Below are 27,056 nucleotides of genomic sequence, written 5' to 3' on the forward strand. Positions count from 1 at the left end.
TTTCATCTCGTTACCTTTTCAAACAAGATGCCTCTTTTGAAAAAGCATATTTTCATACAGGAGATAACCTCTGCCTTCACAAGGAGTAAGTAGCCTGTGATATACTCTGCAGATTTTGTACAGCCTGTAGGCACTGATGTAGCAGTAGCCTGGCCAAGAATCCAATCTTTGATGGACACAATTACAGAATTAAGGACTTATTTTGTTTGGTTTTACATTTCTTCCACTTCTTGCTCTTCAAAATGACTCTGCGTTCAGAATAAGACTATTCTAAAACCAGATGACCACTGGTGCAGGGGAAGAGCAGGCAAAATGCCAGTGCATCCTAATGACAACACATGTATCCCTTTGAAATGTGCACTTGATTGTGTGTTACAGATAGCAATACCATATATTCTCATGTCACTACAAGTCTCTCAGGACAAATACAAGAACTTTGAACTCATCTAGTTTCAAGTGGAGGCAGGTGTCCAACTTTAGAAGGCCATGCTTTGGGTAGTCACTCGAGTGAGGCCAGGAGACAGCAGATGTTCTGGCAACTGCCGGCTGCGTTGCGCTTGGGGAGCTGGGGCCGGAGGAGAACAGCCAGCTCCCTCCAGATGGAGCAGACAGCGGAGAGGCGAGTGGGAGGCTACATGAGGAAGTTAGATAGCTCCAGATAGCAAAGGACTAATGATGTGTGGCTCCACATCACCTAACCAACTTTGGAAACACTGCACATGAGAAATAGCCACCAATCTACAGTTCACCTGAGTTCAGTGAGAAGTCTTCTTGTCGTGGGAAAATCTATAGAAAGGAAATATTTGTTCAGAAGGCATGATAATGTAGCATGGTAACTACTTTTTATTTGAATGTACTTTGGACAAATGCATTCCTCATAAATGAGTTATCCAGGGCTTGCCAAATATGCAGCAAAACAGTTATTATAGCGAATTACACCATCATCTAAACACCTCTGTTTTGGCTCCTAGTTGACTTCTTTTGCAATATGGCTTTTTTTTTTTTTTTTTTTTTTTTAATCCTTGTTGTCTAATATTGCCATATATGCTGCTTTGGTTACCATAGAAATAAATAATATTGTAATAATATTATGAACAACAACATGCATACAAGAGAATATTTTCTGAATTTCACAAGGAGAACACCCTCCCTAATGAAGACCTACGCGGCCAAGTAGTTCTTAACATAGTTCTCAAGTCTACTGATTTGTGTCCTCACATGCATTTTATTATGGGCTTTATATTTCATTTTAAACTTCTAAAAATAAAGAAAAACAGCTGAAGTACATTTTTTTTAATGGGCAGATTTTGGTTAGAGGTTAACACAGGCCAAACGAGAACACAGATCTGCCCTGAAGCTCTTACAGTTGTTTTGTTTTAATAAAAAGGTCCTTATTGCAATACACTAAGGGTCACAGAAGCACAGTCACTATGGACCAGCCATATTCCTCATGCATAGCTCTCCTGCCCTCTGAACCTCCTCTACTCTGAGATCAATCAAACGTGTGAAGGCAGGATTGTTGTCAGTCATGATAAGGGCGTGCATTAAGGGACTAACCCAAAGGTTACTGAAGTGACCTGAAAGACTGTTGACTTACAGTGGGTTTCTGATTGTACCCGACTTTCTTCTTTCTGGAGCATATGCGTATGTTTACAGGAGTGTGGGGCCAAACCATTTCCTCTATCTATCAAAATTTGAGCTAAATGTAATTCAGATGAACCAACTGCCTGACTTTTTGAATGCCTTGTGATAAGAAAGTACATCTTAGGTTTCATTGCTGAAGTCATTTACAATCTGTTTTGTTTATAGTTGTCCTGACTGTTTCTAGGTCAGCACTCTTACCTACCCTTAACATAGGCTCTCATTATAGTGGCTCTACTTTTCATTCACTTATCTCATGGTATATGTTATAATGGAGTACTTATCATTCAGTCTATAGATTAGTTTGCTATTGCTATAGATAAATTTACTCAGGGAGTAAAATGAATTATATCTGAGTCTGTTTTCTAAAACAAAGTAACTTCTGACCAATCTTTTAGCTGGGGGTTGCTAAAGGAAAAAGGAAAAAAAAAAAAAAAAAAAAAAAAAAAAAAAAAAAAGCTAAATTCCCAGGGCTGTCCAGGTAGCCAGTTTCTAGAGGATTTATTCCAATTCCGATGCCAATCACCTTGTCAGAGTTATTCTCACTGAAGTTAAACAACCAATCTCCATATCTGAAAGTTGAAGTTGAAGGTTGTAAATCTCTCTTGTGAATGTTGCCTATGACAGGTAAGGAAAGACTTGCATAATTACCACTTGTACTTCCTCAGTGAACACGAGCTCAAGTCTGAAGCAAGGAGTTTGGTTAATAAAGCATCAAGGTCTGAAAACTACAGGAAAAGACCTGTCATCTTGTGTGATGAGGAATTCGTTCTTGGTTACAAAAACATGAAACTTTTGGTGGAAGCCTCTTCAGACCTGAGTATTGTGCAGTTTTTGTTGTTGTTGTTGTTTTCCAGATTACCAGCAGTTATTGCAATTCACATCTAAATTAATTGAAATATCTCACACTATTTCTTATGTGAAGTATATTGCACTCAATGTAGTTACTGCACTATAATACAGAGATCTGTTTACTAATGTGACTAGTGTTTTTGAAACATGTTAAGAATATAAAATCAGAGAGCAGAAACAGCTTGTTTCCCTGAATGATGCTGCTGAAGTCAGGAAGAATTACTCACAGAGTATTGTCCTTCTTGAGTGAATAAGGGATATCAGTGCCTGGCACTTGGCTATAGCTACAGATAGCTTATAGAAGAAAAATGCAATTACTCGTGGGCAAATTTTTACAGGACATAGGTCCTGAAATCAATTATAAATCCTTTTTACAGTAATGTGAATGATCACAATCATACTGATACCTTCTCATAACAATGTTTGTCCACATCTGTTCTCTACATACATCCTCACAAGAAATGATTTGGTTGAAAGTGCCTGTTCTTTAGAGTTCGCTTTTCTAATCAGTTTGACTCAATGATTATTTTTCCCTCTCACTTTTAAAATTCCAAATACAAATTGTGACATGTTTGACCTTGCATGATTGTAAAACTCAGGGTGATTAGTGAGAAATTGGGCTGAAGAGGCATTTTCTGAAACTGATCTGTTGGACCTTGACACCATAGCTATTTCTGAGAAGAATTTTGATTACTCAGCAACAGAGACAGTGAACTGCAGTCTGGAAATAAAACAAATCAGATACTTGAATTGAGTAATTCATATGAAACGAACAGTGCCTTGATGGGTATTAGCCTAGTACTTTCAAGAAGGTCAAGCTCCAGGGGAATGGGACAAATTAAAAAAATCAGATGTTTTTATTTTGCTAAATTTCTTCCTATTTGCATATCCAAAACATGTGAAATCTTCTTCCTTAAACCATACTATAAACAAAATGGCAGTTGAAGAGATGATAGGTTTGATGTTACGCACATCCTACTTGCACCACAGGAATTAAGATGAAAAGGATGCTTCCTTCTAGTGCTATTCTAAATGCAATTTTGTAATTATGCTATATAGACAACATTAACAATTCTTATTAAATACAGGATATCAACTTAAAATGAATACCACATTTTTAGGAAGGGCTTTTTAACAAATATTTTAAAAATCTGATTTCACTTTGAATTAGCTTTCAAAATCCAGTCCAGATATATGTAAAGAATATAAAATGTAAATATATTTTCTAAAGTAGTACAGTATGTGAAATTTATAAATTGTTACATGCTTTGCTGAGAGAAGCTTAGTCTCAGATCAGATAGAATCTTTCAGATAAATCGTTTATGACTAGATGACTTCTTATCCAAAAGTCAAATATGTGATCATTTACAGAGGTCACTGGCTATATTCTGCTCTGTGTTCCATAATCAGCTGAAATAAACCCCAGGAGGCCCTCCTGATTGTATATTCACAGGGTCACACTATATAATAAAATGCTGCTCAAGTTGTATTTCAGGCAAGGAATGCTCTTCCCAAGACTATTCTAGTCTCGGGGACAGGACTGTCAATATTCATTCCAGTACAAATTGCAAGCATTAATTTCAAATATTTTGAAGAGATCACCCTGTCTATTTAGTGGCATAAAGCCCTGCTCTGTCACACATTTAAGTGTTTTTTAAAATGTGTTTCTATACACCTTTTTTCGTAACTAGAGAATCATGTTGAGACTAAAGCACTTTTTTGATAAAGAGGAGAGATACAACAAAATGCTGAAAAACTTGGGAATATTTTCCTAAGAAACACAAGTTGGTGTTGCAGAATAGGGAAGAACATTTAGGAGCTACCAGCTTCTCTGGAAATAAATAGAAAATATCCTTATGATGTTCTCATGATATCCAACTCATGATAATGCAGCTCTCACAATAGTGCTGTCACATAAATAAATAGTCAGAGTTGATGGAAATGCACAGAAATGCACTTTTGCTTGAAAAACAGGTGTGAAAAATAGGCTTGAAAAACAGGCCAGAGCATTAGCCTCTGGCATTTCATTTCTATCTTTCCATAGAAATACATGTAGCTGATGAAGAAAATACAAGAAACATTCTGCATAAAGCCTTGCAGAAATGAATGAGATTCTGTTTACCTGTGGAGTTCACTACAAGCTGTAGGTCGGTACGTCCACCTCTGCTCTGGTTAAACTACTCTGTGACTCATATTCTATAAGGAAGTGATTTATGAAAATATTAGTGAATCAGCTGCTTAAATAAAGGAAAGTTGCTAAATTGGCAACTCATAAAAAAGACAATTAGATAAACTAAAGTGTGATGACTATTACTGAGCAATTAAGTGGCTCCTTCTGTTGCTGTTCCTTTGCTTGGCTGCTTTGTTAAAAGTGATATCATGGAGTCACCACTATGCTTTGAATTATAGGTTACTACTGACTGCTTGGATGGAAGAAATGCTGTGACCAGGAATAGATGCAAATGAGGTAGGGCTGGGCAATTACTACAGCTGTTCAAAGAAACACACTGGGCACTAATGAGTACATGTCATGCCCTCCCAGAAGCAAAAATACTGCTACTTGACTAAATGTGTTCTGTAACATTATAAAGAATAGAAGAACATTGCCGTGAGTTTATGAGCTGCAGTAGCACAATAAGCTGCTTGGGTTGTTTTTCTCTGCCTTTGAAAGAAGAAAGTGAACAAGAGGCACACATACACACTGTATGGACTTTTATACCAAACCCCAGCAGCCCTCATCCACTTAATTGGCAGGTCCAACCCGCAACCACAACATGCTTTCAACCGTAATTGCCATTGCTTCTTTCACGACTACACCTGGAGCACTTTTTTTTTTTTTTTTTTTTTTTTTGGTCCTGAAAAAAGTGACAGTCTTCAGGCTCTTAAACAGCAGAAGAGAATGAGAGGCAGCCCATGGAACATGAATTTCCAACTTTTAAATCTGGGTTAGTGATTTTAGCAGGGGAAGCACTTGCCATTAAGTGCCAAGTGTACACACACAGCCACTGTATCTATTCCATGAATGTCATGTCCATGACTGACACACTGCTCAGCCTGGTCCCATGGCTGTACTATCAGCTTAGCCTTGTGTTATCCACTGTGATCAAAAACATTCACACCATCAGTGCTGTTTTCAAAAGTTTTCACAGTTTTCATTTAGATCGAGAAAAATAATGTAGGGCTGAAATAGGACCTTAATCATTCCATGAAAATATAGAGGCAATAGTACCACTAAGGCAGCAAGTCATGATCTAGACCTTAAATGTCTTCATAAAATGAGCTGCCACATAATGCTATATTACAAATAAACTGGTAAGAAACAAGGTCAGTTCAGACTGTTATGGAGCTTGAAAGATAGGCTTACATTTATTGGATATGTTGCTCAGGGTGCACAGATTGATAGCTGTGCTCAGAATTGTATTGCCTTTGAGCAGTCACAGACAAACAGACATTGGCTTAGCTGTTATGACATATCTTTAGTTCTAAGGAAATGATGAATTATCTAAAGCAGTCTTTAAGATAAGTGTCATATAAACACTAACCTCTTAAACACACCTTACTGATGATACGTATGTGTGCACATATTTAAATAAATGCTTAGAGATATTTCAGGTTAGAGCACCAGACAGCATCCACCTACATTCCTCCTTGAGCTATGTAGACTGCTGCAATTATAAACTTGGGCCTGCTCTGCTAATCCTTCCTGAGGTAAGTAGTTCAGGAGTGGCCGCAGCCCTAGGCAGCCACACGGCTGTGACCATGTCAGGACTGGCTGTCACACTGGTCCATGCTCATGGGTTCCCTGTGGTTTCCTTTCCTCTCTTCCCCTCCCTGCATATAAATTCATGGTCAGCTTGCTCATGGTTTGCTGATTTGACACCAGTAAAAACTCCTGGGAGCCCTAGCTACCTGTGGGTCATGAGCATGGCCCAGAAATCACAGCAGCACCAGGAAAACCCGCTAGGCCAAACACGGGATTCAAAACTTTGCTAAGGTAGGAGTACAATCCTGCATGGCCCAAGAGGCATGGTGGATGCGGCCCCAGACCACAGCTCAGGCCCTCCAGGATGTGTTAGCCGTGTAACTGGAATATGCGGCCAGCTGGTGCAGCACAGGGACACCCCAGGGTGCTCCCTCAGCCCTACAGCCAGTGCTGGGCTGCTTCAGCCACCTCACTGCTGCTGCAGCTGGGAACCTGAAGCCCCAAGGCAGGGACCCGAGTGCAAGAGCAGCTCTGTGCCAGGCGGGTGATGCGGGTACATTGTAGAAAAGGGCCTTGGCCAGTCCTTTCCCTGTTGTCTCCTGTGTGGACCCTCTGTGGCTATTGCCTTGCTTGGATTCTTCAGCTACTCCACAGCTCTCTGAGGAATAGCCAGGAGACTCTGCTGGTCCGTGGTCAGCACAACAAAGCTCCTTGCCTGGTCACCTCTGGAAAATGAACCCTATGTATACCTGTGTGTGTGTACTGGGGAGAGGAAGGTTCAGGCCACTCTGAAGAAACCTGTAAGAGCCCTCCAGAGTTTGTGGGAGGTGCCTTCAGCCTCATTGAAAGAAGGCACTGGTAGCATTAGGAGAGGGAAAGTACTCTGTCGTTAAGGAGTGGTGGTGGGATTGTTTATTTTTCCTCCCATAAACGTTTTTTTTAAGGTCCTAATGGAAACAAAGCAAAGTATTATTCCTGTAAAAGCACTATTCTTTAAGTAAACCACACTCGCTACTTGAAACATTCCAATGACATATGGTGGCAGGAGGGGCATGGCCAATATGCGGACGGGAGGAGTGTCACTAAGATAAAGAGCCACGGCTTGTGAGCCAAGGTATGAGGTGTGAGGAGAAAGATGCCTGCCAGAAGAGAGGCAGGATGAAGGCGGCCACAAACACTCCTGGGGCACAAGTTAGCTCTTTGATGATTACCTTCAACAACAAATTCTAGAGAAAAACGCTAGAAGCTTCTGTTTTGTGGTCTACATTAATATAGAAAACCAAGGCCAAGGGAGCTTTCCCATGTTCTGTCAGCTGTAGAGGTGTCATGGCCGCCTTGAACACCTCATTTGGAGACCTGCATTGGTGTCAGCACCTGCACCGTTAGTTGCGTGTGCCCAAGCTAGGGCTGGGTTATGCAGCTGCCCACGGCACCAGTTCCCCATGAACAGCAACCGTCAACACTGTGGGGCAACGAAGTGTAGATTATTAGGGTGTTTTCTGGTCATCTGCCACATGGCCTGACCTCACCTCAGTGGCTCCCTGTGCCCCACTAGATGCAGCATCCACCTGACATCCCACTTCAACAGCTTTTGGAGTCAGTTCTCATCTTCATGAAGATTCTCTTGCACCTTTATTTTCCTCCATGACCAAAATCACCCATGCGCTGTAGCTGTGCAGCAATTTCAGCACTGGCAGCAAGGTTCAGCAGGAGGGACTGAAAACTCACCCATTTTGCACATTAAAAACAAGTCCGCAACTGTCTTTGTCCAGGTGATAATGCAAACAAATGCTGAGTGTCTTGAGGGTGTATTTGTTATGTAGTTCATTAGTAGTAATAACAAATTGGTATAGTTATCATTAATTCACATATAAATGGTGTATGTCTTCCCACAGACTTTGCAGGTTTGTAGATCGGTGTAAATACTGTGTGACTTTGAGAATCTGTGTGACTTGTTACCCTCTACGTTTTTCTTTGTTGTCTGCTGCCCCTTATTTGCATCTCACTGTATGTAACATAGGTCTCCATCTGGTAAAGGCAAATGCTGGGCTAGACTCTATGTTTCTTCCTCTTTAGTGGTTACTGCTGTTCCCAAATATCCTGGCTTCTTTCAACATCGTGAATTTAGGGCAGTGGCAGGGGATGGGGGAAGACATCCAAACTGTTTCTTTTGTCTTCTAGTCTTTTAACTTGTCAAAGTTTCTTCAGCAGTCATGCAAGCTAGTAATATAAAACAATTATTTAAAAAGAGAGGGAGTTTCTCATGCTATTTCTTGATTCTAGTGGCCGAGGATATAGGAACATAACAATTATTGCAAGATCTGGCATAAAATCTTTGGCATTTATTTTGTAGTTTAGCCTTCTTTTGGATGACAGGGTGGTCTGTAGAGAAAAGCAATAGCATGTTTTAGGAAATAAAATAACCTTAGGAAAATGCATATATGATTTCAAGACAGTTACATCTAAGTCCCTTGAAGCTTAAAATAAAAAAGTCATCCCTCGGGCAGATGTGCTGGTGGGCAGAGTGCAGGTTACGTGTTCAAAGCAACATGACATGTTTGCTTTGCCAAATGGTCATTACAGTGCTATGCATGGCTCTCACCCCCAAAAACATATACAGGGATGGACTATACATAGTAACACCAAAACAGCTGCAGATGGGTTATGCCTTCACAAGGTTTCAGTGTGACACATGTAAAAATTCCTATTATTATGGATTCAAATGCTATGATGAACTAAAAAGACATACAGCAATTTACCTTCTTCCCTAGAAAGCTCAGCTTCCCAAATGGGTTCTTTGTGATGGAAAAATGTGCCTATCAGCCTATGACTGGATACTTGCCGTTGGCCAAGGTGTAAAGATATAAATCACACAGCAGCACTGCATGTTAAAATGAACACTTGCATACAATACTCCAATGTGACTAGTCCTTTGTTAAAATGTATTACTCTGCAGAAAAGAATGGCAGAAACACATCTGAAATGCCAGAAATAATCTTTTTCTGTTTTATAGAGAATTGCTGAGCTACCATCGTTAGAGCAGACCTTCATCCCTAAAAGCCTGCAATGTTGTTCTTCCAGGGTTCTGCTATTTGGACCTTCAGTGGTATCACTGCACTCCCTACTACATTACTTAATGTTTCTTTTTTCTTTCTTTTTTTTTTTTTCTTCTTCTTTCCTCGTGAAAATTCTTGGATGCTAGCAGTAAAGCACAACAGAACACTGTCCAGTTAACCTAAAAGCTCCAGCACCAGCAAACCTGCAAAACAAAGGCTATGGCAGCATGAACGCCTGTAACACTGTCAATACTTCTCCCTCTGCCCTCTCTAGATTCACCCAGCTGTTTTAAATAGCAAGGAGAAATTAAAATTCTTAAAGCCTTGCAGGATGTTTGGATTTCTGCCCTTTATTTCCACTTCCATGTGCCATGGCTTAAAAATTTGCCCGTGATTTATAAATTCCCTCTTCGCTTTTCTTTTTGAGAGCAACAACCTGGGGAACTGTGAGGGTGTAGAGCCGGTGCGGGCTTTGCCTTTTTTACTTTTTAAAGTTTTTTTTTGCAGCCCTGCCCGACGGCACTGTGCCAGGGCAGGGTGGGAAACAGTGCTCAGGAGGGCAGATGCAAGAGGCAAACAGCTAGGGGCTCTTTATTAGTTTATTTTGGGCGATCTTGCTTGTTTTACGGCACGGCTCCTCCCCTTTTTACAGTTTTTTGCTATTCTTTACTAATTCTAGTGATTTGAGAAATGACCTTTAACCCACGCAGTTTGCAGACTCCTAAAGGGGATAATTGAAATGCCACAGTAAACCAGAGGCAATAAAATATTATTTACTAGGCACAAAACTAAGGTTGGTGTTCGTAAAAGGAGCGCGCAACCCCTTTACACCCGACCCCCCCGTCCTCCCCGGCACACACCTCCCGGCCCGGGGAGCTAATGCTGCACCTCCCGGGCCGCGAACCCGCCTAACGGGGAGGCTGCTGCGGGAGCAGAGAGCGAAGGCAGCCGTTGGCAGCGCTCCGACGGCGGCCCCGGGCCCGGTGGCGGCGGGCAGGTGCCGGGGGGGGCTCCACGCCCCCAGCCCCGCTCCGGCCCTGCGCGCCCGCGGCCCGAGCATCCCCCGGGGGGACCCGACCGCACTGCGGGAGAGGCCCCCGACACCCTCCCCGGGGGTCCCCTCCGGCAAGGCGCTTCCCGGGGGGCGCCGTCGGGGTTCGGCACCCCAGGCAAGGCGGCGGAGATGAGTGGGGTGGCCAGTAGGGATCGGGGGCTCGGCGAAGGGAGGGGGGGGGGGCCCGGGGGGTGGCCGCGGGGAGGGCGCACAGCGGCGCCCAGAGCGGCAGCGGGGCTGTGCTTACCTGGAGGGCAGCGCCGGGGGGGGGATCGGTCGGGATGTGCCTTCCCCGCTGAGCTCCAGAGGGGATTTTATTTTGCGCCGGAATGGCTTTGAAAGAAGGAACGCGTATATTGATAGCGGAGCTGCACCCGCAGCCTGTTTGGGTTTCCCAGCGCTGCTTTGATAACGCGCCCCCTCCCCCACCCCCCTTCCCCCACAGCCCCCCGCCGAGGGACCAGAGCGGAGCTGGATGCGGGGTGCGGGGAGATGGGAGAGGTGCCATAAAAAAACCCTGGCCGGGGACTGCAGAGCGGTGAAAGCACTCTGAAGTACAAAGGGGCCGCGAAGCCCTTCCTCGGCCGAAGCGCTCATTGGGGTTTACGTGATTTAAGATTTAATCCGAACAGTTTTGTCAACAACCTGCCAAATTTACGGCGGGGAAAAGAAAGAAAGGAAAGAAAGGAAAGAAAGGAAAGAAAGAAAGAAGCTTAAGAAGGAGGAACCCAAGCCGTCGAGCCCGCTCCGTCCCCCAGCGTTTGGGGAAGGGCACCCGCCTCTCGTGTGTCGGAGCAGGCGATAAACAAGGCTTGTCAAGAGAGCCGCTCGCCGGGAATGCCGGTGCAGCCCCCTCTGGCTCGACCATGTGCGCTGCATATTGCGCGCACATGTGCACGGGGGGAGCCTCCCCGGAGGCCACCCGGCATATCCCCTGGGGGGGGGGGGGGGGGGGGTCTGTGTGTGTCTGTGTCTGTGTGTGTCTGTGTGCGTGCGTGTGTGTGCGTGTGTCTCCCTCCCACCCCCCGGGGATAAGCGGCGGGGCGGCCGTGGGGGGCACCGCTGCCGAGGGGAGGCCGGCCGGGGAGGCTGGATGCTGCGGGGAGGGAGGTCGCGCAGCAGGAGCTGGCGGGGCCGGAGACCCCCCCCCCCCCCCCCAGGCCTCGAAGAGGCCACACCAGCCCCGTCGCCCCCCGCTCGCTGCCGTACAACTTTAAAATCCAGCCCCGGCTGCAATAGGTCGGCTCCGAGCGCATGCGCTCAGCTGGAAGTTTTTCGGCTGCCGTTGGCTCTCCAACTTTTTTTTTTCTTTTTCATTCTTCCATTTTTTTTTTTTTATCCTTTTTTTTTTAAAAAAAAGTTTTAAGCAGCGGGGTGAAGAGGAGAGAAGAGGAGAGAGACCCGGGGAGAGCCGGCTGCAGCGGGCGGGGGGCAGCGCCGAGGAGGACGAGCCGCCCTCTCTGCCCTGCGTCGCTCTCTGTCCGGCGCTGGGGTTTCTGCCCGTGATGGATTGGGGGAGCCGCAGCTCCTGAAGTCCCGGACTTCTCCCCTCCCCCGGCCCCTACTCGCCTTGCAGGATCAGTTGCCCCCTAAGACAGACACACGCGTGCACAAGGGTCCCCCTCTCCCTTTCTTGGTTGTGCAGAAACTTTTAAAGTTGGGCTCTTTTTTTTTTCTCTTTTTTTTCCACTTTCCTTCTCTGCGTAAAATGGAGGGAGCCAGCCCGAGGATAGCTCTGCAGCCGCGGACGCCCGGCTCCCCAGCTCCCTGCCTTTAAACGAAGCGAAGGGGGGCGGCCGGGGGGGGGGGGGGGGGGGAGCCCTGCGCCCACTCGGCTCCGCTCGTCCCCCCTCGCCCGGTCCGCGCGGAGCCGCGCAGGGTGCGCGCCGCCGGGGGCCGGGTGGGAGCGCGGGGAGCCCCGCGGCGGCACCACCTGGGCTGGTGGGACGGATCGTCGCCCGCGGCGCTTTCGCTGCCGCTTGTGAAGATTTTTTATTTGCTTCCGCGCAATCACGCCCACGGGCACTGTGTGCGTGTGTTGGGTTGGCGTGGTGTTTTTTTTTTTTTTTTTTTTTTTTTTTTTTCCTCCTTCTGGTGGTGGAAAGCCCTAATTACTGCGATTGCTGATGGACCTTGGAAAGAAAGCTGCACTGGTGCCCCGCTCCGCAGTCGGACACGCTCAGCCAGCGCCGGACAGCGAGGCTGCTCCGCCGCCCCCCCGCCAGTTCCGCGGCCCCCGCGTTCCCCCGGCAGCCGCCGCCGCCGTCCGCTGCCTGGGAGGGAGGATACCGCCCGGCTCCTGCGAGCCAGGATTTTACTTTCGCCTCGCCCTCTCCCCCCCTGCTCTGCTTGGATTACTTGGCTGTTCTCGCTTGGTGATCCCGCGGCGATGGAGGTGAGTCCGTGCGGGGCCGGGAGCCCCCGCACCTACGGGGGGCGCGCAGGGCGGGCGGCACCTCCGCGTGCGCGCGGCACCTCCGCGGGGTGCGGGACCCCGGCCGCGGGGCGCCCCTCGCCCCCCCTTCCCCACCCCCCCGAGCCGTCGCCGGGAGCTCCCACATCTGCGTCCTCACCCGCTGCTCCCTGCCTGGAAAAAAACTCCTTGATTTTTTCTTCTTTTTTTTTTTTTTTTTTTTTTTTTTTTTTTTTTCCTTCTGTTTTTCAATTTTCCCCCCGAAGAGAAGCTGCCCGCCGCAAGGACACTTGCTGGGCTGGCTCTGCCCGCCGCGTCCCGGTGCATCTCTCTGGCAGCGGCTCCCAAGGCGAGTTAAAGACATCTTTCCAAACTTTCCCGAGGAGGATCGCTATGGAGGAGCTCAATCTCTGCGCTAATCGTGGCCTGTACCTTTAAGGAGAGCTGGCTGGGGGCCAGCAGAGGACCCGGAGTCGTCGTCCCGTCCCCCGCCCCCGCCCCCCCCCCTTCCCTCTTTTTAATTTTATTCTAAATTTCTGGAGATTATCACTCTGCATCTGCAGAGGGTCCTGCCTGGGTCAGAGCGGAGGAGCGAGGCTCCTCGGGTCCCCTCGGCGCTGCGAGGACTCCATGTTGGAAAGCCTGTTGGCTTTTTGTTGTTTGTTTGTTTTTAATTGTCAGATGGATGCTAAATCGGTTGCGCTCAGAGGGTCATGGAGAGTTCAGCGAGGCCGGGGAACGAGGCTCCCCCCAAGGCCGGGGGTGCGCGGCCAGGAGCCGGGCTGGGAGTCGGGGTGCGCCCGGCTCCCCGACCGCCCGGAGGGGCTGCCAAAGCCTCGGCCGGGAGCAGGGGGCGACCGGGGGCTTCCCCACGGAGCCGGCCCGCGGTTTACAGCCCCCCCCGGAGCCGGGGCTCTGGATGCCGCCTTCTCGCAGGTAGTGCTCCCAGAAAACCAGATGCCTTCGCAGGCTTTCCAGACACCCTGTGTAAAACAGGATCACAGGCGAGCCCGCGGCTGCAGGATCTGTAAAAGCCTCCCTTTTCATCTTAGCAAAGAGCAAGGGCTCCGCATGGGGTGCATTAAATACCCAAAACCAATCTCGGCGGCCCTACAAAGTTGAAAACGGTGCCTCACACTCCTGATAGCCAATACTGCCGGCGAATTCCCCCCACGCACTTTTTTTTAAATTATTTTTTATTTTATTTTTTCCTTTTGGTTTTGATGGCAGTTTGTCAGCCGGAGGGCGCAGGTGCCTCCTCCCGCCTGGCCACGCCGCCTCGGGAGGACGAGGTGGGCGACAGCGGCCCGCTGCGGGCCGGGAGGTGCCGTCGGAGGGGCAGCAGCCGCCCGGCCCCAACGCCTCTCGGGGTTCCGGCGGTCGAGGCCGCCCCCTGTTGGGAGCGGGGTGCCAGGTCTCCCCGGGGGCCGCCGGGCCGGGGTTGGGGGCTCGGGGCTGCGGCAGTGCCCAAGTTTTTTTTTTAAGGGACACCCGGGTCCCTTAAAAGGGCAGGACCGAGGCAGCGAGGCTTTGGCCCAACGTGCCGGCCCCGCCACCCCCCCGCAGGCACCGAGCTAGGGGTCTCCAAACTGTGGCACTTACGTGGTGTTAGCTGCAAAGCTCCTGGTTCAAAAACAAAAAAAAAAACAAAGCGAGAAAACCCCCGGAGCACCACCACACCTTGGCGTTTGGGTGCCGCAGAGAGCTCCAGCCACACCTTGCCCAGCCCCGGCTCTCGCACCTCTCCCGGCACCGCCGGGCTCGTGCTGCTGGACCCCGGGCCCCACTGAGGGCAGCTAGGAGCTGACCCCCCCCCTCCCCCTCCGGGTTGTGCAGGCCCCCCAGGGGGAGCCCAGGGCCGAGGAGGCTTCGCCCAGGGCTACGCGTGCTGTCAGCTGCCCTTCCCCACGCGTGTCCGGGCAGGTTCCGTGGCAGCCCCAGTCTTCTCCTCCCGACCCTTAGCAAACAGAAAGAAATTAGAATTAAGAACACCTTGGATACAGCATTAAGAGCTGAATAAGAATGAATAGGGAGCCCCCAAGTGTCGAAATGTCTTTTTTTTTTTTTTTTTCTTTTTTCCTTCCAAGGGGAGGGGAAATAAAAAAAAACTTTAATGGCACTGGTTAGCGAGTTAAAGAGTCCCGTGTGAGGACGCAAGCGGAGATCGCGGGACCTGTCGGAGAAAGCGTTTGGCTCCCCAGCCGGTCTCCCGCTCGCCGTGGGGCCGCCGCTTGGGGCTCCTACTCCCTCCCCCCTTCCCCCCCCCCTCCCCCGGGCCAGCGCCGATCCCAACCGGTCCGGGCGCTGCCGTCGGGGCTGTCACCGCGGCGCCAGCGCCGAGCGGGGGCTGCGGGGAGATGGTTTAGGGGCGGCGGGGACCGGCTCCCCCCGTCCCGCTCGGATGCTGACTCCGGAGCGGGGAGCAATGGGGTAATGCCCGGCACTGGGGCAGCGGGGGATGCAGGGACGGGACCCCCGGGAACCCCCGTGGCCGCCCCATCCCGGGCAGGGTGTGGGGTGCGGCGGGGCAGGGGCCAGGCGGCGCGGGTCGCCGTGCGGCCGCCCCGGGAAGGCGGTGTTCGGGTTTGGGGGGGCGTGGGTGGGTTCTGCCCGGGGGTGGGGGCCGGGGGTGGGTTGTGCCCGCTGGCGCGGCGGCCGCGACCTGCCCGCGTCTGGCACCGAAGCCGCGGCGGGGAGAAGGGCAGGCGAGTCAGCGTCAAGTTAAAAGGGGCCCGGATACTTCCGTTGTTTAAACTTGAATGCTCGAAAATGGTCTGAGAAGCAATAAACAATCTGATCCATTTTCTCCCCCCTCTAGAAATCCACTGCAGTATTAATCCAAGGAGGTGCTTTGGGGACAGTTGGCAGTACAATGGCTTCTCAGTACTTCATAGTGGCTCTGGCCATTTTCTCCTCTTTTACCCAGGTTCTAATAGAAGCCAGCTCTTGGTGGTAAGCATCTCGTATCGACTTGATTTTAAAAGGGGGAGTCAAGTTTTGCTTGATTAAATGTCTATTTACTTCGTATGTGCTTTGTTTCTGGGGGAGCAGCGCATGAAGGAGACGGCAGGGGAGTTGTGTTTTAGCTGTAATACATCGTGTAGGAAAATGAACGTGTTTCTGGAGCAAGCAGAATTGTGTAGGACCTCATGTTGTAAAACTCAGTTTTTAGAATGGTTTAAAATAGATTCTCTTTGGGTTTGAGCATCTTTAAATTTCTAGAATTGCATTCTTTTAAAGGAGTAATTTCAACTCCTGTAAACTAGATTTTTGTATATATAAAAGAAAACATGGAATTACCACTGAAAACCTCTACTAGATTAAAATTTAGGTTTGAAGTTTTCCAGTAAGCTTAATGCTTAAATGCTTATAAATATATTTTGTTACCAAAAAAAGTACATTTTTGTTTCTGTTTTGGCGAATTATCTGTTTCTCTGCAGTGTATGATGTGGGGAGTTCTTGAAATAGGTGTTTCTCCACTGTTTCAATTGATCTTGTTGAGATTAATGGGCACTTTCTAATTGAAATATTGTGTGAAAAGTACTTTAAGAATTAAGAAAACAAAGTTGATTTTGTTTACAATGATTATACTTGCCTCTGTTTTTCTGTCATTCAGAAGAAGCTGGAAGTAGTCTGTAGCAAGTTTTCAACTTCTGGCATGTTAAAGGTTTCCCTGTTTGTTTATGATAGAACAGATTGAAAATCCAGACCTAAATCTAAAATGTGTGTTAATACAGAGTGGGTTTGGGGGGCTTTTTTTTGTTTTTGCTCTATGTATTTTCTGGCCCTGCCATTGTTTGTGGCTTCTGTTATTTTTACTATGTCAATTAGAGCTAGTGAAAGATTGCCTAGTGCAAGTCTTCCAAGTCTGTGTCTTACTTCAGTCCCTAATGTATGGTGATAACCACATGGATGGGATATAATTACTTCTGTTCTGTGCTATCTTTAAAATAAGTTTCATATTTATTTATTTATTTATTTATTTTGTTATTTTTTTCCTCATCTTGATAGCAAAAACAGGAGGCTCAATGCAATATAATATAGTTCTGTTTGGGATTTATAGACTTCTTTTTTTTTTTTTTTTGTCTTCTCTTTATTAATCAAAATCTTTCTTTATGCAGGTCTTTAGGGATGAACCCTATGAACCCCATGAACCCTGTTCAGATGTCAGAGGTATACATAATAGGAGCCCAGCCACTATGTAGCCAGCTAGCAGGGCTTTCCCAAGGACAGAAGAAACTCTGCCAATTGTATCAGGACCATATGCAGTTCATTGGAGAGGGTGCAAAGACCGGCATTAAGGAATGCCAGTATCAGTTCAGACATAGAAGATGGAATTGCAGCACTGTGGACAACAACTCTGTTTTTGGCAGAGTCATGCAGATAGGTAGGAAGCAACATCTTTATGATTAAACTCTTGTCTAAGGATATGTATGGCACATAATGTTCTGCACTTGAAGCTCTTGCCAGGTTCTTACTGCATACTGTATACAATCAAGTGTTCTTAAAAGTTGGCAAAGGAGTTGAATTATTTTTAGCTGGAGGTGATTTCCCACCACTGTCCAGCCATGTCTGTTGGAAAACAAAGTAGGAATATACATCTGCATATGGGAATACACTAGAAAGGAAAATGTGTCCCTGGCATCTCCTTTTAGAAAACCTGAGACAAAATAAAGGCAACCTAAGAGAATTCGAAACAGCAGCGTCTTGTAAAATTAAAGATGTCCCTGTCTAGTTCCAAAATTCGTGGCTGCATAATAAATTGCTCTTGGTCTGGAGGATAACTGAAAATTGCTGCTCTGTCTGTTAGTGTTTATAGGCAATTCCTTCTTGCTTATTTCCAGGTATGGTAACTTTTTTCTCTTTCTGAGGAAGCTAGGTTTGTGTTAAAAATAGCACGGCAGGGTAATCTCTATTAAATCAGTTCTATCAGGGCAAAACGTGTAATTGTCCTTGCAACTTGTATTTGATGTAATCAAATAGATGGTAGGAGAGACAGATTCCTGTTTAACATCTTATCACAATTTGGTGGGCACCCAACCCTTTCCCTATCAGATCATCTTTGAAATGTGCTTCTCCAGTTCACGTGCTGCCTGCTTTTCCTGTCATTTAAGGACCTCGTTGTATTTTAAAGTCCTTGGCAAAATTTTAACTAATGCTCCTGAACTGGGTCCATGGCGAAACCTTCCTCTGACTTTCCCAGGTTGATACTGTGCAAGCAACTGGAAAAGCTCTGTTTCTCTGTGTGCCATTTTAAAACTTCCATGTTAGTGATCAGTGACTGACAAACTCAGCATTACTTTTACCTGGAGATCTAAAGAAAAGTTTTTATTTCAGCCTTTTTTTCTGGGCTGTTTTAAAAAGGAGGGTTTTAAAATCAAATCCAACCTAGGTTTATCAGTAAATGCATGAACTCCAGTAAAAGTTGAATGAATACCATCAATTCATATTTGTTCTCAGTGTTTGTAAAAAGGAGTTTGTTTTTATTTGTCTGACAATCTCCAAATAAAATCTATTGCATAAAAGTATCTAATTGAAACAGCTGGTTTCAGACAAACAATCTTCTCTAGGCTTTTTCTAAGCACAGTATTAACACCCCCTTGTAGAGTTTACTTTTTGCCCTACCTGAGCAGAAGTCTACTAGCATATGAAACATGAAAGAAAAGTATTTCTGTAGACCTTTCTGTTCTAATAATCTAACAAATGCCAGGAAAATAATCTGTTTGAAATTTGGGCCTTCACCTTTCGTCCCTTATTTATTATATTCAAGCAAGTGAAAATTAGCTCAAGAGGACTGCTAGTGTGAAGAAATGTACAGGATCAGGCCCGTGAGTTGTGGTGTCTGTCTCCAGAACAGGAGTTTCTGCCCTCCCCAAGTATGACAGATCTGTTTAAAGTTGGTTTCTTTCAAGTTAAATAACTTTGCCGCACCCTTCTGAATATGACTGCGTTAGCTGATGTCTATACAGCAATTTATCATGTAATTAACCCACTTATTCTAATTGCAGATAGAAGCAAAGTTAATAGCCATATTCAAGAGTTAAAGATCCTAAAGAGTGTATTCATTGAGAACAAGAAAGGTGTTGTCGGTACCAGTTGTATTATTTCATGCTGACCTTTCAGTAATGATCAGCTGCTCGTCCTCTGAGTGGAAGGAAAAATGGGTACTTTTAGAGCCTGATCCAATTTAACTTCAGCCTGCCTTATGCTGACTTGTCAAAGGCTGTCAGCATTTCCTTACTCTCACCAATGTGAGAAGATTGTAGCTGGGGACTGAATGCATGTACTTTGGGAGGACTTTGTCATCTGAGCTAACGCTCTTGCTGGTTGTGCACAGAAGAGCGCCTAAGCAAAGCACTGACTGACAGTGCAGTAATTACTGCAGCACATAAATGGACAGTCTTTCTTCCAGGATTTATCTGGCAAAGCTAGCTAAAGCTGTACAAATAAACCCAGCACTGGGTTTGGAAACTTACTCTGTGGCTTATTGAACTGCAGAGTTTCAGGGCTTTTGTTCTTTGCTGATGGTTCCCAGGTCAGGCTGTGGTCTTCGCTGCCTTCCCTGCCTTGCGCCATCTCCTGGCTCTGTGGCAGGCCCGGGGCTGGCTGCGCTTGGGCTTTCAAACAGCGAAGTGCTAACATGAAGTAAAATAACTGGATCCGTCCCCAGCAGCTCGCTGGAGTTGGGGTCCAGGCTATTCATGCCTGCTGCCTGATGCTGAATGCTTTTAAAATACAGGACAAAGAACATTCTGTATCTTATGGTCAGGTATAAAAAAAAATAAAAAAATCTGTTATTGCAGAACTATTCATATCAAGTGTAAGGCTCAGCTCCTTGCTCTGTGGGTGGCTTCCTACAGAGTATGGATGTTGAACAGTTACATTTCCATGTTTTATATATGGGAGAGAAGGGACAAACGTGTTTGGAATGTGTGTTTCCTTGCCATGGCTACAATGGAGGGAAATGCTGGGCTGTGGGAAAAGACAGATTGGATAGTGAAGGAAAGCACAGTTGTGCCTAAAGACTTAAAATTAAATAAATAATAGAAAATTTAGAGTGACTTGTCCATGTGGAACCGTCACCCTTCATGCATTGCCGGCGTCGATGACTTCAGGCAGTGATGACTTGCAGCCTGTGAGGGCTTGAAGTCTGCTTCATCACTTGATGTTATTTTATAATTTGCTTAAATGCTCATGGAGGGAGCTTGGGGCAACTCTCTTTTCTGTGCCCCAGCATTTTCTTCTCTGTCCCACTAAGAACAAGTTCTTTAAAATACACTCTGAGATAATAATTCATATTAATAATAATAAAAAAGTTAGCTTTATGGGTTTAAATCCTGCAATAAACAGCATAGTTAACCATGTGAAAGCACAAACTAACTAAACATGAAAAAGAATAAAATGGAATGGAAGAGGCGAGTCCTGTGGTCCAAAGCAGACCATGTTTCTTTCCTCTAAATCTAGTGGAAATTTTACTTAAGGAATTAATCCAGAAATGTGTGTTACAGAACAAATGGGAACATTAAAATCTGTATGAGGTTCCCCCTGCTATAGTTTGTATTAAATGCAAGGCATAAGTCAGCACATAAAGCCAAGTCTTTTTTAACCAAAAAAGGCTGCTTCTGTAACCCTTTATACCCATAATTCATGTAAGCACTTCCCCAAGCAGGTGTCAGGGAGAATGGAGCATTGAAAGTAGGGGGCAAAGTGCTTCTCATCTTCCTTAAATGTGATCTTTCCCAAAATGAGACTTCTGATTTTTCCCATTTAAAAACAGCACCTATTACTAGAATTAATCCAGTGGATGACAGCTGTTATATTAACAAAGCTGCTCTGAGTGTAGTGTCATCTTGATGTTAAATATGGGCTAAACTGTGAATTATTTATGTTCCAAAAGTTCTCAAAAGCTCCTATTAGATTTGATCTGTTATAGTAGGCCTTGTACAAACAGCTTCTGCCTCAAAATATTGCTGCCTAAATTCACAGGATATGTCCAAAATGCAGCCTCTTAGAGCCCTAATTTTACAAAGGCCCATGCTGTTCCCTGAGAAACTTGTAAAATCAAGATTGGAAACTAGCTTGATCTATTGATTAGAATAAAGATCAGGAATAGAATTTAACTCATATAAATTGAAAATAACAAGATTATATTTAGTCTATTCTTAGCAATTCTGGGAATCTTTCTTGGAAAAGACCCAGTGGGATGCTGTATCTTAAGATGAAAAGCAAACTGCAAGTGGGAACTCTTGTACAAGTTTTGTAGGGTGTTGTTTTTTGTTATTGTTTGTTTGTTATTTTGGTTTGTTTTTGAAAGCCCTTCTACTTTCATTCAAAACTTGTGGCATTCTGGGAAAAGAGTGAAATTCAGGCTCTATGTAACGGTGTTTTTAGATACCATCAAGAGGGTGCTACTTGGCCAAGTCTTGCATTGTTGGGATTGTAACTTTTTCTTCCCCAAATTTGAAACTTGAGGTTTTAAAGGCATTTAAGGGCACCAGATACAGAATAAAACTTTCAAGGCCTGCTTGTGCCATGGTTTTTTTCTTCCCTGTAATTGGTAGAAACAATTGTCCATAGATTCACCTACCTGCCACATCGACAGGAGCTGGAGTGCTGGGCACTGAGCAGCTTGGGTTGTTGATTAGGTTCATTAGCCTCCTAGTGAAGTGGCTTGTTTGCAGAGTGAGAAGTGGCGTGTAATTCTGTTGTGCATTTATTTTGATACCACGAGGCTTTGTAAAATGCTATAACTTTAAGTAAATCAGAGCAAGGGGGAGAAGTGCATAAATAATCTTTGAGAAGTAGTAATTTAAGAACCAGACCTTTTAAAAGTTGCATTTACCATCTCCCTTTTCTGAAGGGCAGGGAGCCTGCTTCCCTACTCTCTTCTCCCCTCCCCAGCAGGCAGGGCTGCCATGGCCTGGCTGGCAGCCTGCTCGGGGCCACTGCCCTGCCACATCCCTCCTCTCGGCTCCATGCCTTCCCCAGCACCAACGAGAGGCAACTGCTCCTCATAAACACCTCATGTACTCCTGTGGGATTGAGGGTGGGGTTCATTTGGTGGGGTTGTTTTTGGAGTAGAGATTTTTGGAGGAGCACTGTTCAGGGTTACTCTGCCCGTCAGTAGGAGAATGAGTTTTGGAGGCTCCTGGAGGGCTCGATCCCCTAGGTGGACTGGGGTGGTGGATGAAGGTCCTCCCGTAACACCTCTCATCTTTCTGTGCAGGCAGCCGGGAGACGGCATTCACCTATGCAGTGAGCGCGGCTGGGGTGGTCAACGCCATGAGCCGTGCCTGCAGAGAGGGCGAGCTCTCTTCCTGCGGCTGCAGCCGGGCCGCGCGGCCCAAGGACCTGCCCCGGGACTGGCTGTGGGGTGGCTGCGGGGACAACATCGAGTATGGATACCGCTTTGCCAAGGAGTTCGTTGACGCCCGGGAGCGGGAGAGAGTTTACCAGAGAGGTTCCTATGAGAGCGCCCGGATCATGATGAACCTGCACAACAACGAGGCCGGGAGGAGAGTAAGTCCTTCTGCCCCCACACGTTCCTCCCTTTGGGGAAAGCCTGGGAGGTCATCTGCCACCAAGCTTGTCTCCGTTTAAATAGGCAAGACAAGAAAATAGAAAACACAGGTATAGGTGGGTGAAGAGCATATGGATTTGTGCTGCTCTTTGTTGCCTTTACCATGGAAGGACCGGGACCAGAGCGGGTTGAATTTTCCTACACACTGGTTCAGTAGAAGTGCCTAGCATGCTGCACATTTTCTGTACAATTTTATTAGTTTGTGTTTCCAGCTGGTGCCACATGTGCTAGAGGGAAGAGGGATGCACTGAGCTTCACCGTCTAGAATAGTGCTGTAGTATTGTTCCCACTTCTTTTTTTCCTGCTTTAAGAGGATGCAAAAAGCTCCTCCATATTAGAAAACAACTTCTCTGGTCTTCTACAACAACTTCTATGTCTTTATGGTTTCTTTAATCTCAAGAATACCTTGAATTAATGGGTGTAAACTTTTCTTTTTTTTTAATAGTCTGAATATGAAGAGCCAAAATCATTATTTTCCTAGAGCTTGACATGCCAGAAATAGTCGGCTGGAGACTTTACACTTGTGTTTTAAGGTGAAGAAGGATGAAAGATAATTGAAAATTAATAGAATTTAAATGTGAGAGGAGGGTGTCTGAAAGCAGTGGACAGGCCAATTTACCATTAGTGAGAAGAAAAATGACACTTTCACAGTTGCTTATGGAGACCAACAGCTTTTTCTTTCCGCAGCTTCATCTTTGCAGTGCCATTTGGCAGCACTGAGACATTCTGTAACTGCTGGGTGGAAGTTGTCTACGGTATTATCTAATGTGTCAGACCCCAGGATTTTTGGGGCACTGTCAACACTGACTCTCATTTCTATTTGTACAGGGCAAATGAGTGATATTTCCCTGCCAAAGCTTTGTAAAGAGGATATTGCTGTGTAGCTCTGTCTTCCTCCCATAGGTGTTTGGGGGTTTCTTCTTGGATGAAGTCTCTATTGCAGAGCAGTATTTGGGATAGGAGGAGAACGCTGAGCCAAGAGTAGACAATCAGCTGCAGCTGAGCCAGGAACAAGAGGAATCTTAACTCGTTCCCTAATTGCAGCCTCAAGCTGAGATCAATAGAGAGAGTAACTCGGATAGAAAATAAAGGGATGTTTTACATTTCTCAATGAAACAGCAAAATCCTTTGCTGGCGTGAGAGCAAATTCCTAAAATTTGAATGCAGCATGACTGATGCTGCTGTCTGGTCTGTGTGTGTGCTGCTGTGGCTGTCTGTGTGGTGGGGAGAGGCTGGCAAAAAATCTCCCCTCTCCTTCGTCCCCTTTTCTAGGTTAACAAGGATGCATGGGGTGAGCTTGCACTCTGCCCTCCCACTGTATTGCAGGAGGGAGGAGGATGCTGGGAGAAGGGGGAAGGGGACAGAGAAATGAGGGGCATAAATGCTCACAGTTATGCTTATCTTTCACCATCTTTTTTCCTTTCTCGCCCTGTCCTCTCTAGACTGTGTACAACCTGGCTGACGTGGCCTGTAAATGCCACGGTGTCTCTGGCTCCTGTAGCCTGAAGACCTGTTGGCTGCAGCTTGCCGATTTCCGCAAGGTAGGTGATGCCCTGAAGGAGAAATACGATAGTGCTGCTGCCATGAAACTCAACAGCCGGGGCAAGCTAGTGCAGGTGAACAGCCGCTTCAACGCACCCACTATTCACGACCTTGTCTACATCGATCCCAGCCCCGACTACTGTGTGCGCAACGAGAGCACTGGGTCCCTGGGTACACAGGGCCGCCTTTGCAATAAGACCTCGGAGGGCATGGATGGCTGTGAACTCATGTGCTGCGGCCGGGGGTATGACCAGTTCAAGACAGTACAGCGAGAACGCTGCCACTGCAAATTCCACTGGTGCTGCTACGTTAAATGCAAGCTGTGCACAGAGATTGTGGACCAGTTTGTGTGCAAATAGGAGACGGATGAGGTGGGAAGAACTGTAGCCACCTGCCCGCAAGGGGTGCAGGCCCCTCTCCCCTTCCACAGGACAATCTTCACTTTATTTATAGAGTCCAATGAGTTTTTGTCTTCTTTTAAGAAAAAAAAAATAGGGGCAGGGGAAAGGAGAAAAAAAAAAAAAAAAAAGAAAGAAAAAAAAGAAAAAGAAAAATGCAAAGGTTGCGAAGAGAAGTGCCTGGAACCCTCTCTGTGTCCATTCCAGAACTGTGTGTGGCTTATATTTTTGGCAATAATGGGGGAGAACCTGAGGATATTTATTTTACAAAGTAAAACAAAAAAAAAATGACTTTTCTTTAAAATTATAGAGTAGCTTGAGGGGAAAATCCGACATATCCTAATTTAGTCCCATGGGACATAATACATGTGTAGTAGGCAGAGCAACCATGTAATGTGCTTGGGATGTTAGAACAATCCTTATGGATGTGGGGAACATACAGACCTGTCCGTGACTTCTAATTTCAGACACTAGTAGTTATCAAAATAGGGTATATAGAGCTGTTCAGTACAATTAGGGCTCTGTAAATAAGGGGTGGTATATTCATCATGAAGTGCAGTGTCAGTTGCATATCTGAATGTGCCAGTTTAAGTATGCGATGTAAAGAGCAAAGGATCATAAAGGCTTCAGCTGTGCTATTCCTGACTCACTGAATTTGGCTCCAGAACCTACCAAGACCAAAAAAGCAAAAAGACGCAAGAAGTCTGCCTTGATGAATAGCATAAATATTCTGCAAGGGAGAATTTGACCTTATTAGCTAATTGTGGCATTTGAGTATCTCATCTCAGAGAGCAATGTATCGAGAGCCAACGAGGTGCCGATTGTGTGGGGCACTGCAGCCTGATGGGAGGGTAGCTGTGTGCTTACAGGCAGTGAAGTTGCAAGCTTGCAAAGTTGCAGTCTCCCAGCTTGGAAAGCCCATTGTAAACAGAATTCCCCAAATTTGAAAATGCCTTAAAAATGGTGTAATAGCTGGCTATCTTTTGAAACACAGCTTGACAAATAACTTCTCTAATTTTATGAGAGAAAATAAATCATTAGATATCCACTCTTAGAATTATTGATTATTTTTTTTTGCAGATTTTGGGAATGCATTCACTTAAAGAGACAGTTTCATATTGTAATAACATTAACCAGCTATTATAGTTCAATGAAATGCTGCATCAATACCAAATTTATCATCCTATGTCTTTAATACACATGCTTTAGATAATATATTGCCGATATACACTACAACTGTTCAGATATGCGTGAGCAGTTACATATATATGGGAAAACTGTGGTCTGCTGGTGTCTGATATTTCAAAGGTTTTTGTACATATATATTTTAATGATTTAAGAAATAATAAAACTTCTAAATTACAGGGGCAGTTCATCCCCCATTTTATTTTCCAGATCTCTTCAGGTTTGTTGATGAATCTAACTTTTTTTTTTTTAATTATTATTATTATTTTTAAGAGCCTTTATAATTTGAAAGTTTTAAGGATTATCACGAAGAAGTAAGCCTTTTTCCAGCTTCAGGACTTTCTTGGGCTTTTGTTAGAGGCAGCACCCTGTGCTTGCATTGATACTGGTCTGGAAATACTTCTACTTACACTGCAGGGGCATCATTAGTTGCTGAAAGGAGACAACTTAAAACTCCAGAATGTTCTGCATTTGTCCCTTGGTTTTTAGTTTTTGAAATGGGAATTATTTGTTGAACAATATGTATTTACACAGGATTTCCTTATTGGTTCAGAGGCCACCTTCCAGCTCAGTCCCATCCAACAAGTTCAATAAATTGGTTTTGCAGATACCAAGTTAGGAAAATCTTTCACTTTAGCCTAGTTGTACTAAAGCCTTAACTTTTCACAAGCCTATAAGCTGTTCATCTTGATCATTTATCAGCTTCTCAAATGGTGCTTTATTGCTCTTAATTTATTGTACAAGGACATATTTACCCCTCATCTTCAGATGTTTTCAAAGAATATCCTTAAAGTAAGATAAATAAAGCACTAATTCATTGAATATGTCACTTTTGGCTTTTATTATACAAAAACCATGATCATTTTTTTCATTTGCTGAATCTTGTACCTTTTTAGTGACTTTTGTCTGAGCAGAACTGAATCTCATGATCCTAGCTATTAAAACACTATTTAATGTAAAATATTTTACTTGTCATTCAGATATGTAAATCTTCTATGTCCTTTCCTCTGCTCTGTACATTTAATGTACATATTCCTGTCTTGCGTGATTTGTATATTTCACTGTTTTTTTGTTTTTTGTTTTGTTTTTTTTTTTAAAGAAAGGATTATGCCATAATGGAAGATAGACTATAAAATAAAACTTTGGTTGTATATTGGGAAGTGGTTTTAATTATCTTTCAGAGAAGGATTTGTTAAAACAATGAACAGAGTTGATTTTTAAATTTACTACATGGTAAAACAGGGAAGTGTTTGCCAAACATACAAAGTACATCTCAAAAATTTATTTCTATATTAAGAAGGCTTACAGATGTAACTACTTTTTAAGTAGAGGGAAAAAAAAAAAAAACAACAAGAAATCCCAGCCCAAATTCCTGTGAATGTGAGCTAGAAAGCATTTTAGGGATGGGTTAGATGGGTTAAGGGCTTTGTTGGCAGTGGGTAGGGACTGAGGTTAATGCTGCTTGTGTGTAAATGGCTTCCAGGGCTTGCTGTAGGAACTTTGGGGCAGCGTGACCTGATGCTGCAGACAACTTTCTCACGTAATCCCAGTGGTGGCAGCAGGATCCTCCTGTGGTTTCCGAGGCAAATAAGATTTCAGGACTGGGTTTTGTCCCATTTGGGCTGTGTGCAT

At 45.4% G+C, this 27,056-nt stretch overlaps 1 protein-coding gene across 2 annotated transcripts; it reads left to right on the forward strand.

Moving 5' to 3' along the window:
- The first annotated feature begins 11,701 nt into the window (after positions 1 to 11,701).
- Positions 11,702 to 26,575, forward strand: WNT5A (Wnt family member 5A). Of its 2 annotated transcripts, none has more exons than XM_035337905.1 (5): positions 11,702 to 12,701; positions 15,538 to 15,671; positions 16,841 to 17,106; positions 21,946 to 22,238; positions 23,742 to 26,575. In XM_035337905.1, exons 1-5 carry the CDS (start codon positions 12,696 to 12,698, stop codon positions 24,198 to 24,200), a joined length of 1,158 nt encoding a protein of 385 aa, XP_035193796.1. In that variant the 5' UTR covers positions 11,702 to 12,695; the 3' UTR covers positions 24,201 to 26,575. The 2 variants fall into 2 exon arrangements, with proteins under 2 accessions (XP_035193796.1, XP_035193797.1); XM_035337906.1 differs by lacking the exon at positions 11,702 to 12,701 and adding an exon at positions 14,920 to 15,149.
- The last annotated feature ends 481 nt before the right edge of the window (positions 26,576 to 27,056 follow it).

The sequence above is a fragment of the Oxyura jamaicensis genome, chromosome 12 (genome assembly GCF_011077185.1).
Source record: "Oxyura jamaicensis isolate SHBP4307 breed ruddy duck chromosome 12, BPBGC_Ojam_1.0, whole genome shotgun sequence".
Lineage (NCBI taxonomy): Eukaryota > Metazoa > Chordata > Aves > Anseriformes > Anatidae > Oxyura > Oxyura jamaicensis.